The sequence below is a fragment of the Selaginella moellendorffii genome, unplaced genomic scaffold (genome assembly GCF_000143415.4).
Source record: "Selaginella moellendorffii unplaced genomic scaffold, v1.0 SELMOscaffold_11, whole genome shotgun sequence".
Classification (NCBI taxonomy): domain Eukaryota; kingdom Viridiplantae; phylum Streptophyta; class Lycopodiopsida; order Selaginellales; family Selaginellaceae; genus Selaginella; species Selaginella moellendorffii.
In genome coordinates, this window is record NW_003314272.1 from 2,822,129 (window position 1) to 2,835,678 (window position 13,550).

The window sequence follows — 13,550 nt, forward strand, 5'->3', positions numbered from 1 at the left end:
CGCGACGACGACGGAAACGCTGTTCTCGAGGTAAAGACGGACATGCGGGAATACCACGAGGTCGAGGACAAGGACGAACCCAAGGTAAGAGTAGCCTTATGAAATGATCTGCCTGCCTATAACTTACGTGCTTCGTTCTGCTACAGCGGTGGCGTTGCGACTTCAAGAGCAAAGTGAAAAACGTTGAATTAATCCAGTGGATGAAGAAGCATTACCCTTACGTGAACCCCGAGTTCTGGCTGCCGGTTTCCGTCACTGGAGCTAAATGGAGGTAAATTAAATCCGTTTTCCCCTCGTAGCAGGCACTAACGAATGTTGGCCCAGTTTGAAAGACGAGGACACATTTCAGTCGGGCTCATCTGGCTGTAACGAGCTTTTGAGGGAGCTCGAGGAATTTCACCCAGTTGATCGACTGTATACCTTTGTTTGGGCCAACGATGTGTACAACTATGGGATTTTGGACATTTTTGGATCGTGACAGTCTGCGACGGCAAGATCACTCCAGAAAGCTACGCGTAAGTGAGACGACAGCACTAAACATATTTCTCATATTCTTCCTTTCAGGGCGTACAAGAAGCATGTTTCCAGTACGAGAGACTGGTTGAAGACCTCCTTCCCAGAGGAATCGTATAAGCTGGTGCCAGGTACTCTGGAGGAACTGCAAGCACAATATGATACGCGCAAGGTACAATATGAAAGGAAAACCGGCACAACGCTCACTCGAAGGAACTCCAAGTTTCTGGTCGGGGTTTACTACGTAAAACCCGATATGGTAAGCTGATCTCAATTCTTACAGCTCGTTCTCATCACCGCATTTTCAGAGGAAGAAACTGGTTACTGGCAATCTCGCAACAGACCTTGAGGACGCTTACAACTTCGTTCAGGGCTTCATGAGGATACACGTCGGCAATGAATTCCTTGCGTGGACGCCGGAAATGGTTGAAGACATATACCAGCAAAGACTCATAGAAATCCGTAAAGAGCAGCGGAACGTCTTCAAGGCGAGAGTCTTTGAGCGGAACCTGGTGCTGTACGAATCTGAGCTGAAGGCCACAAAAGGGGAACTGTGCAGCATCAAGGAGTCGGAAGACAAGTATGTCATCCGTCTCAAACTACCGAGATTTGCAGGTTAGTGTGGTGTGTGGCCTCTTGACGATGCATGCTGACTGATATTGTGGTTGCTGCAGGGAGAATCGACATTGTATCTGGCCCTGTGAAAGGTGACCTGCAAAAGACGTGTTTGGACATGGTGAAGATTTACAGCAACGAGGAGCCTGTGGAGGACGAGTGCTGCCTCAGCATTGTGTTTGAATTCTCGTCCGTCGATACTAAGCAGTCCTTTTGGGAGTATGACAACCAACAGGTGATCATTTCTCTTCCAAAGAAGACACTTCCGCAGCTGGAGATTGTCCGTATGCAGAAGAAACAGAGGACTTGCTGAAAGAGTTACCCTTCCGTTTTACCTGGTAATCTGATTTGTAGAAGATGTTTTGATCAAGAAACTGTATAGTTCAGTGAGAACCCTCCCCCCGATTTTCTTAGGTTTTGGGCCTGTTGGTTTAAACAAAAGCCTAACGGATAATGACATTATCACGTTTATTATATGTTACTTTTTGTTTTCGAAACTTTAACACTCTTTTTTTGTTCTTCATCTACACAATCCAGCGTTCTCATCAGCTTCTCAAACTCGCTACAGTTCTTCATGACTGCCAAGCTGATGAGAACGCTGGATTGTGTAGATGAAGAACAAAAAAACCCGTTGTGGCTATGGTCGCGACGAGAGCAGGCTGAGAGAGCTAGCGAGATAAACTCTATTCATCGCTGGCAACTGTATTCGTCGTGAGATTCGCTAGAATTGCGAAGTTAGCTCTTTCAAAGCGTTTCTCTTAAATGAAAGTTTGAAAGGTTTCTTGCCTGGCTGAGAGCTTGCAGTTTTTCCTCTGGACTCCTTTCAAAATGTAAGTCTCCGATCGTGTCAAGAGAAAGAAAGAATCTATAAATCACAAAATAACCTTACCTAATGCTTGCAGAGAGGTTTGTGATGGAATGAATGGACGCTGTCTGGAGGTCCAGCTCTTGTCCGCGGCTCACCAGCGATGTAGCAGTAGTGGGTTCTAGTCCAAGTTTGCGCTGCAGCAGCGACACCACCAAATGCTACGCCGAGGCGTTGCGAAGATGCGGGAGCAGCCAGAACCTCTGGGAAGGCAAGAGGCTCCACTTCCTCCTCAAGTCCCGCGGCTACGACGGCGATACGTTTCTCGGGAATTTGCTCGTCCAGATGTATGGTAAATGCGGCGAGCTGGATCAAGCGCGAAGTGCCTTCGACCGGATAGTCACCAGGAACGTCTTCTCTTAGACAATCCTCTACTTCTAGAACGGGCTCTTAGCGCTTCGTAGTTTTAGGGTTTGTACTTTCCGTTTTATTACCAATTTTGAAGTTTTAAAATGTGAACTTTACGGACGGCTAGTTCTCTTGAAGAGAAAGAAGAGCCACAGAGCATCGCTTCCTGTTCATCTTCCAGTGGGCGCAGCTCTAAACTTCTATGTTATTGGAACAATAAAACACGCAGAGGACTCTTGGAAACACCAGTTCAACCAGCAAACTTATCAAGGACAGAAAACATTAGGAACGACGGACACTGAAGACTATAGATGCAACTGCGAGCAATATGCCACGTAGGCATAATCACTTGTTACATCATGCTATCCTCTCAACAGTACATCCAGCGTACGAAAAACGTCTATATTGCAAGAACGAGGAACGCTCCAAAAAGCACGGAAGGTAAGGACGTTTCTCTTTCAGTAAAAGTTCGATCCTTCTCATTCTTTCAGCCCTGCAAAGCTCCTGGTTGTTTGAGGTCGTTTACGAGCAACATGCTACAACATTTCAGAGATAGTCACGGCCAAAGTTCTGGCTCAACCAAGGCTCCCTCGACCCCAACTCCTACTCCGAAAGTCCTGGCCTGCAGTGACTGTGGAGCGAAGTTCCGGGATCACCAGCAGCTCCATCAGCACCAGCGGTCGTCAGCAGCGCATATGAAGGTGTCCGGCCCATGGGACGGGGGAAAGTACTTCTCATGCTTCGTGTGCGGCGCGAAGTTCGACTCCCCGCAGTACCTGGACCAGCACTTCCTGCTAAAGCACGCAGGTAATCACTCCTCTGGCCAGTTTCCAGAAGCTCTCTCGTTATTTACCCTTGTTTTTTCAGTGGAGAGCATGCGCAGGGACGACCCGGAACGAGGAAGAGTCTTGGCATACTTCCGTGCCAAATATCCAGGCAGCGAAGAGTCCTCCTCCGCGTGTACAATCCGGTCACAGGGTGAAGCGTTTCGCGGACTACAGAGAAAAGCTGATGGCCCAAAGAGGCAGCAGGGGCGAGAAGATTGGAAAGAATGGAAACGAGGTCCTGCGCTACCACGGCACGACGGTCTTGTGCAGGCTCGGGACGCCGCAGCAGCAGTCACTGTGCAGCAATCTCTCGTGCAGCCTTTGCAACATCATCCTCGCCGGATTCAAGAAGAAGAAAGCAGAGGTGGATGGATTCCTCCGGTTTGGGCCGACGGCAACCAGCAGCAAGGCAAACTACTATGTCAAGGCCTACTGCTCGTGTGTAAGGTTCTGGCCGGGATGGTTTTCAAGGTGACCGGGGACCGGCCGAGTTGGTTGCTCCACCGGATGGCTATCACTCTGTGTCTGGTGAAGTGGGAGGGGTCCTCAACTTTGATGAGCTTGTGGTGTAATGCTTCCATCTTGCTTCAGTTAATTATTGTCTGATATCGTGTAGACAATGCTTGCTAAATTTTAGTTTTCATTCAAGTATTTAAAGGTGCTTTTATTAGATGAAGTAACCTTTTCCTTTTCCCTAACTCTATATAAATTAGCTTGTGCATTAGGTTTTGCCATATTAAGGTTTTGGCGAGATGAGGTCGAGGATCTTAGTGTTCGTGGTTGCGATCTTGGCTCTCTGCGTGTGCGTGTATGGGAGGTCGATTCCTCAACTCAGGACTATCTACATGGGAGATTCAATCTTCGACGTGGGCACAAACAAATACGTGAAGAATTCAGTTTCGCGCTGTGATTTTGTGCCATATGGGGAGACGAGGTTTAGCAAGCCATCCGGGAGGTGTAGCGATGGGTTTATAATTCCAGATCTGATAAACAAGGCGATAGGTTTGCCCTTTTCAAGACCATTCCTGGGCTTGAAAGCTGGGAGGCAACTTCCACTAAGCATCAACTTTGCTTCAGACGGCAGTGGTTTACTTGACTCGACTCACTCGGACTGGGGCGTTGTGTCGTTTAACGAGCAGCTAAAGCAGCTCACGCAGCTCTCCAAGAAGAATCTCAATCTCAATGAATTTGTGGTTGTGATATCTTCTGGTGGGAACGATATTGCAGCAAATCTTCAAGACATCGCTAATGTTGACTTGAAAGCAATGTTAATGTCATTAGAGAAAGGATTGGAACAGCTATACAAGTATGGATTTCGAAAGATCGTCTACTCAAGTGTCGGGGCACTAGGGTGTTCACCTATTGTGACCTCTGGAGGAAAATGTGTGAGCGAGATTAACAATCTGGTGGAAGAATTCAATGTGCAAGCTCAGGGGATTGTTTTAGGGGTGGCAAAGAGATTTCCAGGGATGAAAGGAACATTTGTGGATGGCTACTCTTTGATCAAATCATACGTGGAGAACCCAAAGAGGTTTGGATTTAAGCATGCCGGCGGTTGTTGCCCCAACTGCCTTTCACAAAAGAACACATTTAGTGGGCTGTGCAAGAATCCAAGCGATTACGTCTTTTGGGATATAATACACCCAACTGAACACACGTATATGCTCTTAGCCAAGGAATTCATAAAGAAAATCATACAAGTGTTGTAAAATTAACAAACTTGTTTGTTTTGTGGGATGAATTCCTTGTTTTTTCTGCAAGAAATATGTAGAAGAATGAAATATATTTAAACTTTCTTGCTTAAAAGATACTCGAAATATTTTTTATGTGCTAACTGATCTGCCTTGACTGGAGAAAAAGCCATTTCATCCGTTTGAACGTCAATGCACAGGATCAACAGAATTTGGGAGGCTACTGTTGTTGTTTGAATCGAATCGTACTCCGCGTCGCCATTGCCATCAGCGACATAGCCTCCCTCAATAACGGTTTGCCAAAAGAGCCGAGGTGTACATGGTACTCCTCAAACATCTCCAAGCAAATACAAAAAGGAAAAAGTGTGAGCTTGCTTTGATCTGACTCACCAACAAGTGAACCGCATATTGTCACCGAGCCAAGCTTAACTTATAATGGTTGTACTTGCGTTCAACTTTACTTGTTTCAGTCTCTGCGCAGACAGAGAACTGGCAACTCTTACGAGGAAAGATGGATCTGAAGTTCGATCCAGCCTCCAAGACGAGCGACCTCCTGCCGTGATCGAGTTTGGAGTTCTTATCACCACCACCATGCACATCGCTCATCTCGTCCTGTATGACTAAGCCCAAGTTGGCCGCCGATTACTGCAAGCGTTGCCTCTACCAGCTGTCCACGAACCCTTCGTTGTGGCCATGGTCGCGACGAGAACAGGCTGAGAGAGCTTGCGAGATAAGCTCTATTCATCGTTGGCAACTGTATTGCGAAGTTAGCTCTTTCAAAGCGTTTCTCTTAAATGAAAGTTTGAAAGGTTTCTTGCCTGGCTGAGAGCTTGCAGTTTTTCCTCTGGACTCCTTTCAAAATGTAAGTCTCCGATCGTGTCAAGAGAAAGAAAGAATCTATAAATCACAAAATAACCTTACCTAATGCTTGCAGAGAGGTTTGTGATGGAATGAATGGACGCTGTCTGGAGGTCCAGCTCTTCTCCGCGGCTCACCAGCGATGTAGCAGTAGTGGGTTCTAGTCCAAGTTTGCGCTGCAGCAGCGACACCACCAAATGCTACGCCGAGGCGTTGCGAAGATGCGGGAGCAGCCAGAACCTATGGGAAGGCAAGAGGCTCCACTTCCTCCTCAAGTCCCGCGGCTACGACGGCGATACGTTTCTCGGGAATTTGCTCGTCCAGATGTATGGTAAATGCGGCGAGCTGGATCAAGCGCGAAGTGCCTTCGACCGGATAGTCACCAGGAACGTCTTCTCTTGGACAATCCTCATCCTCGCCTACTTCCAGAACGGGCTCTTCCGGGACGCTCTCGATGCCTATCAGGAGATGAAGGACGATAGAGTGGAGCCCGACGACTTCATCTTCTCCATCGCCCTGGGTGCCTGTGGAGCGCTCGGAACTGACGCCCTCGAGGAGGGACGGGCGATTCACTCGCACTTGATCGTTGCGTCTTCCAGCGGCGGACAAGCAACGCCACCATCTTTCGGCAAGAGCAGCATCGTCACAACTGGCTTGCTGGACATGTATGCGAAGTGTGGCAGCGTTGAGGATGCTCGGAGAGCCTTCGACGTGATGGAGCGCAAAGATATCGTTGCCTGGGGAGCTATCATCACGGCCTACTCGGAGCACGGAGATGGAAAGACCACCCTGGAAATGTTTCGAAAGATGGAGCTGGACGGAACCAAAGCAAACATGTACGCTTACTCTGGAGTGCTGGACGCTTGCTCGAGGTTGGGAGCTCTCTCCGAGGGCATAGCCTTCCACAGCCGGATCATCGCTCTTGGATTGGAAAAGCACCTGGTGGTGGCCACCGCGATCGTCACCATGTACTCACGATGCGGGAGAATGCACGAAGCCAGGATCGCATTCGACACAGTCAAAAAGAAAGATCTCGTATGCTGGAACACGCTGCTCGCCGGATATGCCCAGCACGGGCATAGCAACGACGCCCTGCAATTATTCCAAGAGATGGTCATGGAGTCGTGCGAAATGAACCGAGTTACCTTTAACAGTATCTTGCACGCTTGCAGCCACACCGGACTTGTGGAACTGGCCAGGAGTTACTTCGTGTCAATGACGATGGATCACGGCATTTCCCACGAGGTCGACCACTTCGTGCGCTTGATTGACGTTCTCGGCCGGGCTGGATGGGTCACTCAAGCCGAGGAGGTGGTGGACGAGATGCCTTTCCAGCCGACGAGTGTTATCTGGGTGACGCTACTCGGTTGTTACAAGATGCACGGCCGCGTGGAGAGAGCCGAGCTCGTTGCCGATCGCGTTCTGGAATTGGATCCGGCGAATACCGCTGCGTTTGTGCTCCTCTCCAGTATCTATGGCCGAGTTGGGAGGTGGGATGACGTCCGGAGAATTCGACGAGCGATGCAAGAGAGAGGTTGGAAGAAGCTCCCAGGACAAAGTTATATCGAGATTAAGAATAGGTTGCACGAGTTTGGCACGACCGGCAAGCTGCACCCACAAACTGATAAACTTAAAGCCGAGTTGGAAAGGCTGGACCGGCAAATGCAAGAAGCTGGCTATGTACCTGATATGAACGAGGTGCTGAGGGATGTTGAGACGATGGAAGAAAATGTGGAGCATCTCGGCTATCACAGCGAAAGAGTTGCTTTAGCTTTTGGTTTGTTGACAACTGATCCTGGCACCCCGCTTCAAATCGTCAAGAACTTACGGATCTGCTCCGAGTGCCATGCTGCAATCAAAGTCACTTCCAGGATCGTCGGCAGAGCTATAGTTGTAAGAGATGTAACATGTTACCATCACTTTGAGCATGGACAATGCTCCTGTAAAGACCACTGGTGAAGTTGTCGATCGGATGATTCATCCAATAAGCGACTTACAGTATCTGTACAGATTACAAACCAGGTAGTGAAGATGCAAAACAATTTTAAAGGCACCTGTCCAAAAGTTCTGCTTTGTGCTTAATGTCAGAGGCCCATACAGCCGGCTTCGCATATTTTGGCAGGATCGCCTGGCTGTGTTTCGCTTCCCTAAGCCATAACTCCGCTTGATCGCATTCCGAAAAGACCTAGAAGAGAAAAACAAATAAAAATGTTGAGACTAACAAAACAATCACTTGCCCTTTCAATACGAAACTGATCAAGATGAGCACCCCTGGCAATAGCAGCATTTCGCACATTCTCGATGTGCCTTTGCATGTCTGACATTGCAGCATCACGAGCATGCTCCTCGGCCACCCGTTCTTCGAGTGACTTCACGAGCTGCATTTACAAGTAAGCACTGAAGGCAATTGTCGCAATTTTACCATTTTAAGGTCCGCTAGCTTTGCAGCATAGACAGTTTTAGTCTCATTGTCTCCTCCTTCGTACAACCATGTTTCGGTATCTTGGAGTTTCTTCAGTAAATCTTTCTTCTCCGTTTCACTTGCATATTCTTGTAATTTTCCATAAAACTGCATGCATCAATCGGTAAGAATCCCACAAGCAGTCATTGCAAATACCTTGTTTCGCATGTCATACACTAGAGCTTCCAATGCATTCTTCGCCTCTTTCGTTTCTTCGGACACTCGATCCTGGAATTCCATCTCAAACTCTTTCTCGATGGCATTTTGCAGCTCCAATGAGGACAGCTCCTTCGTTGTCATTTCCACGATTGGCACATCAGTGTGTCTCAATCTTCTCATCCTACTTTGTCCCTGAAAACGACAGAGAGACGTTTCCTAGAGATTCTTAAAACGCTCTCTGATACCTGCTGCATGCCTGATTCCAGTTCTTCATCTTCCATAAGCTACAAATCCCATGACCAGATGAATGTCGAAAAACAAAAAAGACGAGACTTTTTTGCTATACTTACAGTGGCTGATGACAACATGAGTATTCCATGCTGATTCAGGTGAATTGAAAGCCTTAGACGCGAAGATTCTGGTTTCCTGCAGCTCAAAGGTCCCACCTGAAGCGGATCGCAATAAAAAACCATTCTGAAGTATCACAAGTTCTTACAGTAAATGTTGCAAAAGGGTTCGAAGCGCTTGCCGAAAGTTCAGTCAAATCTCCATATAACACTCGAATCTCGAATATCGGATTAGTTACCCAGAAAGTGAGCTGTTTGGACGTAGGAAACGACACCCCTCGCCGAAAAACAATGCTGTTTGGAAGAATCTGTGGAACGATGGATGCTGAAGGAGTCGTGGGATCGTCAAGACCATACTCAAACGCTGCGGGTCCAGCCCACGAGAACGCTACAGGGAACAGGAAATAGTCATGGACCTGTAGCAGCGAAACATATCAACACAACTAAAAAAATTGAAGGAATGCTTTACCTCGAGCTTCTTAACTCGAAAAGTTGGACTGAACATCGCACCTTGGAGAGCACAGCCGCGAGCAATGCTTTCGCTCGCATTTAAAGTCCTGCTAGGCTCCCTCCTAAAAGCGGCAGCGAGAACTCTAGCGATCGCAGGAACTCTGGAACCAGAACCGATCACTTCCACAGCGGAGATATCGTCCACAGCCAGTTCCGAATCCGTTAAAGCTCTTTCACAAGCATGCCTGATCCTCTGTAGCAGCGGGGCACACAGCTTCTCAAACTCTTCTCTCGTAATAAAGCCTTTGACGTCCTTCTCGTCCATGAGACACTCGATGCTGATGGGAGCCTCGGCATTGGCACTAAGGATCTTCTTCAGCTTCTCGCACGCTCTTCTCAATCTCTGGCAAGCCCGCGAGTTGGACAGGACGTCGATCCTGTAGGTGGCGGAGAACTTCGCAGCAAAGTGGCTGAACAGCACCTCGTCAAAGTCCCGGCCCCCGAGACACCGATCAAACGCGTAGGATAGAACTCGCAGCACACCTCTCCGGAGAGCCACGACCGCCACCTGGGTGTGCGCATGCCCGACGTCCACAAAAGCCACGAAGATTTCCCGAGTCTCGTGAAGAAGATCCGTCCGATAGAGGCCATAAGATATCGCGGCGGCAGTCGTCTCGTGGATGAGCTTGAGAGGCCGGAGACCCGCAATCGCAGCAGCATCGACGTAAGCTCGCCTCTGGACGTCGTCCATGAAAGCTGGAGTTCCTATCACGCACTCCCCTGGAGCTACTCCCATCATGTTCTTGGCTGCGATCGACTTCAAGTGCGCTAGAACCATCCCAAGCAGCTCCGTGGCCCCGAAGATCCTGTGCTCGCCGAGATAGGAGACGTGGATCGCCGGCCATCCCCCTCTTCCCTCGGTGACAAGGCACGGCATGAGCTTGAGGTCGCTCTGGAGCTCCGGATCCCGAAATTTCCTGCCGATAATCCTCTTGATCTGCCACACCGTGTTCTTGAGATTCCCCAGCGCCGACGCCGCGCCGGATGCGCCAATGCAGCGATCGCGCTGCGTGAAGGAGATGACAGAGGGCGTCTCGCGGCTGGATTCCTCGTCGAGAAAGACATCGACGCCGCCCTGCCGCGCGATCGCAATGCGGCTGTGCTCGTTGCCAAGATCCAGCCCTAGGCAGCTCATGGCGCCGCGACGACGTACCTCTGGATGATCTTGGATCCCTAAAATATGTTATATCCAAAGTAGAAAAGTTAACTAAAAGGCATTCATGGTAAAGTTTATCCCTCCAAGATTTTAACTAAGGATCATCTGTACTGCGCCATCGAGATTTCTAGCGAATCCATTATACGTGCTTTCCTTTAAAATGACCCTAGAGTCGTATAGATTGTATCACTAACTCGGAACTGCTCAGGCCCTTTCAGCTGGGCGATTTCTCGCTCAATCACATGTAAGAACTACCATACTAGCTCTTGACATGGCAATCAAAATTGGATGATCCTTTCCAGAGTGGTACTTGCTCCACTTACATGGTCTCTATCGTACAATTACGTCCCACAACCACACGCCGCGCTTTACTATGCCCAGAGAACTACTCGAGGGGGATTGTAGGCCACTGTAATCTCTCCGACTGGATTGGGGTACGTTGGGATGTGGATTTTGGTCGAAGTAGATATCCAGACGGATATGGACTGAGGAGGAAATCGAGGCCTGGAAACCCATTGTCCAGGCAGTGTATGCCTAAAGCTGGATCTTGGCAGCGAGCCACCCAAAGGAGGTGATTTTATCCTTCAAATCTTGCATGCTGGACGAGTTTCTCACACAAGCAATTTCAAATTGCCCAGCTTATCATCCTGGCCAAGGAGCTCCAATCTCTTATCTTTCGGAAGGAATTTTCTTCTTACCTTCAGGAATGGATTTGCAGGCTTTGAAGGCGTCGAGATCCATGGAGCTCACGGCTGCCGCATCGACCAGTTCCTCAAAGACAGAACCAACGATCGAACTGACCTCGCTTGAGAGGTTCGCTCTGGAGATCTTTTGTGAGGAGATCGGCCCAGGAAGAGTTGGGATCTGCTTGTTCTTCTCGGACTTTGTTGGAGCTGGATTCCAATCCAATGGAGCTCGGACTCTTCTCTATTTCGTGGAGGCCCGAATGAGCCTCTGGCCACTGAGAAAGGCAGGGGAGGATGGCAATGCTGCTGTGGAAAGTGGAAAGGCCGACGTGGTCGGCTATTTGTCCTATTCTTTTCTCGTGGATGAAACTTAAACTGTTAGGAAATCACACTTTCTCTGTTTTTTATCTTAAAAAGTCGGAGGCGAAATAGTTACGTTTTTGTAATTTTCTACAACTATGTACCGTGAAGTTACGTTTCTCTTGCACGAGCTTTGACATTCCAAAGGTAACTTGGAAGAAAATGGATCCTGCTATCGCTTATGCAGGTAGAATTGTTCTCAAGATTGAGTACAGTCAATCATGGAAGCGCCACAAGAGATTCAACAACAATAAGAACATCCTCTCATTCTCAGGAGAAGAAGCAGTTCTTTTTCTCCTAAAAGTTGGCTTTTGATCAGAGGTTGCTCCACTTACAAGGTGTAAATCATATAATTACGAACCACAGCCTCATGCTACGACTTATTATGCCCAGAGAACTACTCATAGGGGATTATTGATAGCCGAGGCCACTCCAATCTCTCCCACTAAACTGGGTATGGTTCTATAGTCACGAGTGTGGTTTCTATTCATCTTTTTCCTGCAGATATCCAGACAGTACAGGAACATGGTCCAAGGAACAAGTTGAGGCCTGGAAACCAATTGTCCAGGCAGTGCATAACAAAGGAGGGATTTATCCTTCAACTTTGGCATGTTATCACACATGTAAGCTTCAAGGAATTTTTATTAGGAATGCCCAGCTTACCCCATTATCTTCCTCCAATAAGAAAGCTCCATGGTAGGTTGACTTATCCACTCCAAGATTCTTGGAAACCAATGAGTTCCCTGGCACCATGGATGACTTTAGGATTGCTGCACATATGAGCAGGTCAAAACCAAACTAAAAGATCTTAACTGACAAAGAATGGGTTTGCAGGTTTTGATGGCGTCGAAATTCATGGAGCCCTCATCGACCAGTTCTTTAAAGAGAGAACAGCTGCCATTTTGCTCTAGAGATCCTGGAAGCTGTTTGCAAGGAGATCAGAGTTGGAATCTGGGAGCCTCTAAGTCCAACCCACAAATTCAGCCTCCTCTACATCCATTTTGTGGAGCCCCAAGAAAACAACTTCACCACTACAACCAACATGAAGGATCACTACACCCTCTTGCCAATGAGAAAGCTCTATAAGGGAGTGTTCATTGTCACTAGTGGAGACATGGGAGGATGGCAATGCTTCTATGGAAGCGGGGAATATTGACTTAGTGAGACATTTTCTGTTAAATGCACTACTTGGTAACCTAATCCCATATCTCATATAATATGGGATATAAATCTCATTTCAATGCATGATTTATGGTAAGGGTTATTAAATGAGTGTGAAGTGGATTTTTATTAGTCCAAAAACCCTATTTTTTATACAAGTTTGGATTGAAACCAATCCGATAATTCAAAATCCACTATAGTAATATTATATACAACTTTTAATATTAATATATATCATTGTAATTGTATACTTGGATTTCATCTCCTTTTCTTAGAAGGATAGAAGGCAATTAAGTTCTTTAGTTTAGGTTGGGATCTAGAGGAACATTAAGAAGAGGCACCAATAGATTTGTAAGTGGTATTAATTGCTCTTGATCCCTTTGTACGAAGTATTTTAGCTATTGTATATGTATAATTTTTGGAGGATTAGCTTATTGAATATAATGCCAAACTTCATAAACTTGAAATCCAACTTACTACAACACCTGATACGGTCCCTTCACTAAACAAGAAGCCTTTTAGACAAACCATATACCGTAAAATTGAGAAAATTGACTAACACCAAGTCATTCACTTTGTACTTCATAGGTGGACAATGATGGGAATTGTAGTGCCATTGTTGTCCCACTTGTATGTGGCCTAAAAATTTAGTAGACTCAACTCAGACAACTGGAAGAATGCTCTTTAAATATTAATCCCAAGATCTAATATCGGCAACTCAACTCTGTTAATAATATTGGATCATTACCATATAGAAGTTTATATAGTGAAGCACTAATAGAATTTTATACCCCTATAATATACACATACCAAAAAGAGGGCAAATAATCATCTCAATCTAAATGTTAAAGTTCATATACTTCATAATCATCCCTTTAAAGGTCCAAATGAGCTATTCCACTAAACCGATAAAACACTTGTAAAAGTATGGTGTATCCCCAGTCAAGATGTTAAAACATGAAATGCCTTAGCCATAAATGCAAGACCATTATC

General features: G+C 47.0%; 3 protein-coding genes across 4 annotated transcripts; 2 read left to right on the plus strand and 1 right to left on the minus strand.

The window, feature by feature from the left end:
* Positions 1 to 3,920: 3,920 nt before the first annotated feature.
* LOC9651479 (GDSL esterase/lipase 6) lies at positions 3,921 to 5,483 on the plus strand. The gene is made up of 3 exons (XM_002968857.2): positions 3,921 to 4,868; positions 5,060 to 5,153; positions 5,341 to 5,483. Exons 1-3 carry the CDS (start codon positions 3,921 to 3,923, stop codon positions 5,481 to 5,483), a joined length of 1,185 nt encoding a protein of 394 aa, XP_002968903.2.
* Positions 5,484 to 5,813: 330 nt separating this feature from the next.
* On the plus strand, positions 5,814 to 7,676 carry LOC112345926 (pentatricopeptide repeat-containing protein At3g24000, mitochondrial-like). The gene has a single exon (XM_024673649.1). The coding sequence runs from the start codon at positions 5,814 to 5,816 to the stop codon at positions 7,674 to 7,676; it is 1,863 nt and encodes a 620-aa protein (XP_024529417.1).
* Positions 6,696 to 10,349, minus strand: LOC9651481 (heat shock 70 kDa protein 15). Of its 2 annotated transcripts, XM_024673991.1 has the most exons (12): positions 9,154 to 10,349; positions 8,834 to 9,100; positions 8,688 to 8,783; positions 8,583 to 8,621; positions 8,335 to 8,529; positions 8,140 to 8,286; positions 7,955 to 8,095; positions 7,772 to 7,902; positions 7,632 to 7,719; positions 7,402 to 7,566; positions 6,863 to 7,338; positions 6,696 to 6,809 (listed from the first exon to the last, which is right to left on the minus strand). In XM_024673991.1, exons 1-9 carry the CDS (start codon positions 10,327 to 10,329, stop codon positions 7,695 to 7,697), a joined length of 2,217 nt encoding a protein of 738 aa, XP_024529759.1. In that variant the 5' UTR covers positions 10,330 to 10,349; the 3' UTR covers positions 6,696 to 6,809; positions 6,863 to 7,338; positions 7,402 to 7,566; positions 7,632 to 7,694. The 2 variants fall into 2 exon arrangements, with proteins under 2 accessions (XP_024529759.1, XP_024529761.1); XM_024673993.1 differs by lacking the exon at positions 6,696 to 6,809 and having other exon boundaries at positions 7,264 to 7,325.
* Between the last annotated feature and the right edge of the window lie 3,201 nt (positions 10,350 to 13,550).

Coding starts and splice junctions, on each gene's coding strand:
- LOC9651479 (XM_002968857.2), top strand. CDS start 3,921: ATGAGGTCGAGGATCTTAGTGTTCGTGGTTGCGATCTTGGCTCTCTGC. Junction 4,869..5,059: donor TCATAAAGAAAATCATACAA/GTGTTGTAAAAT, acceptor GTCAATGCACAG/GATCAACAGAATTTGGGAGG. Junction 5,154..5,340: donor CATAGCCTCCCTCAATAACG/GTTTGCCAAAAG, acceptor GTCTCTGCGCAG/ACAGAGAACTGGCAACTCTT.
- LOC112345926 (XM_024673649.1), top strand. CDS start 5,814: ATGGACGCTGTCTGGAGGTCCAGCTCTTCTCCGCGGCTCACCAGCGAT.
- LOC9651481 (XM_024673991.1), bottom strand. CDS start 10,329: ATGAGCTGCCTAGGGCTGGATCTTGGCAACGAGCACAGCCGCATTGCG. Junction 8,622..8,687: donor TCATGTTGTCATCAGCCACT/GTAAGTATAGCA, acceptor TGGGATTTGTAG/CTTATGGAAGATGAAGAACT. Junction 8,096..8,139: donor AGCTAGCGGACCTTAAAATG/GTAAAATTGCGA, acceptor TTGTAAATGCAG/CTCGTGAAGTCACTCGAAGA.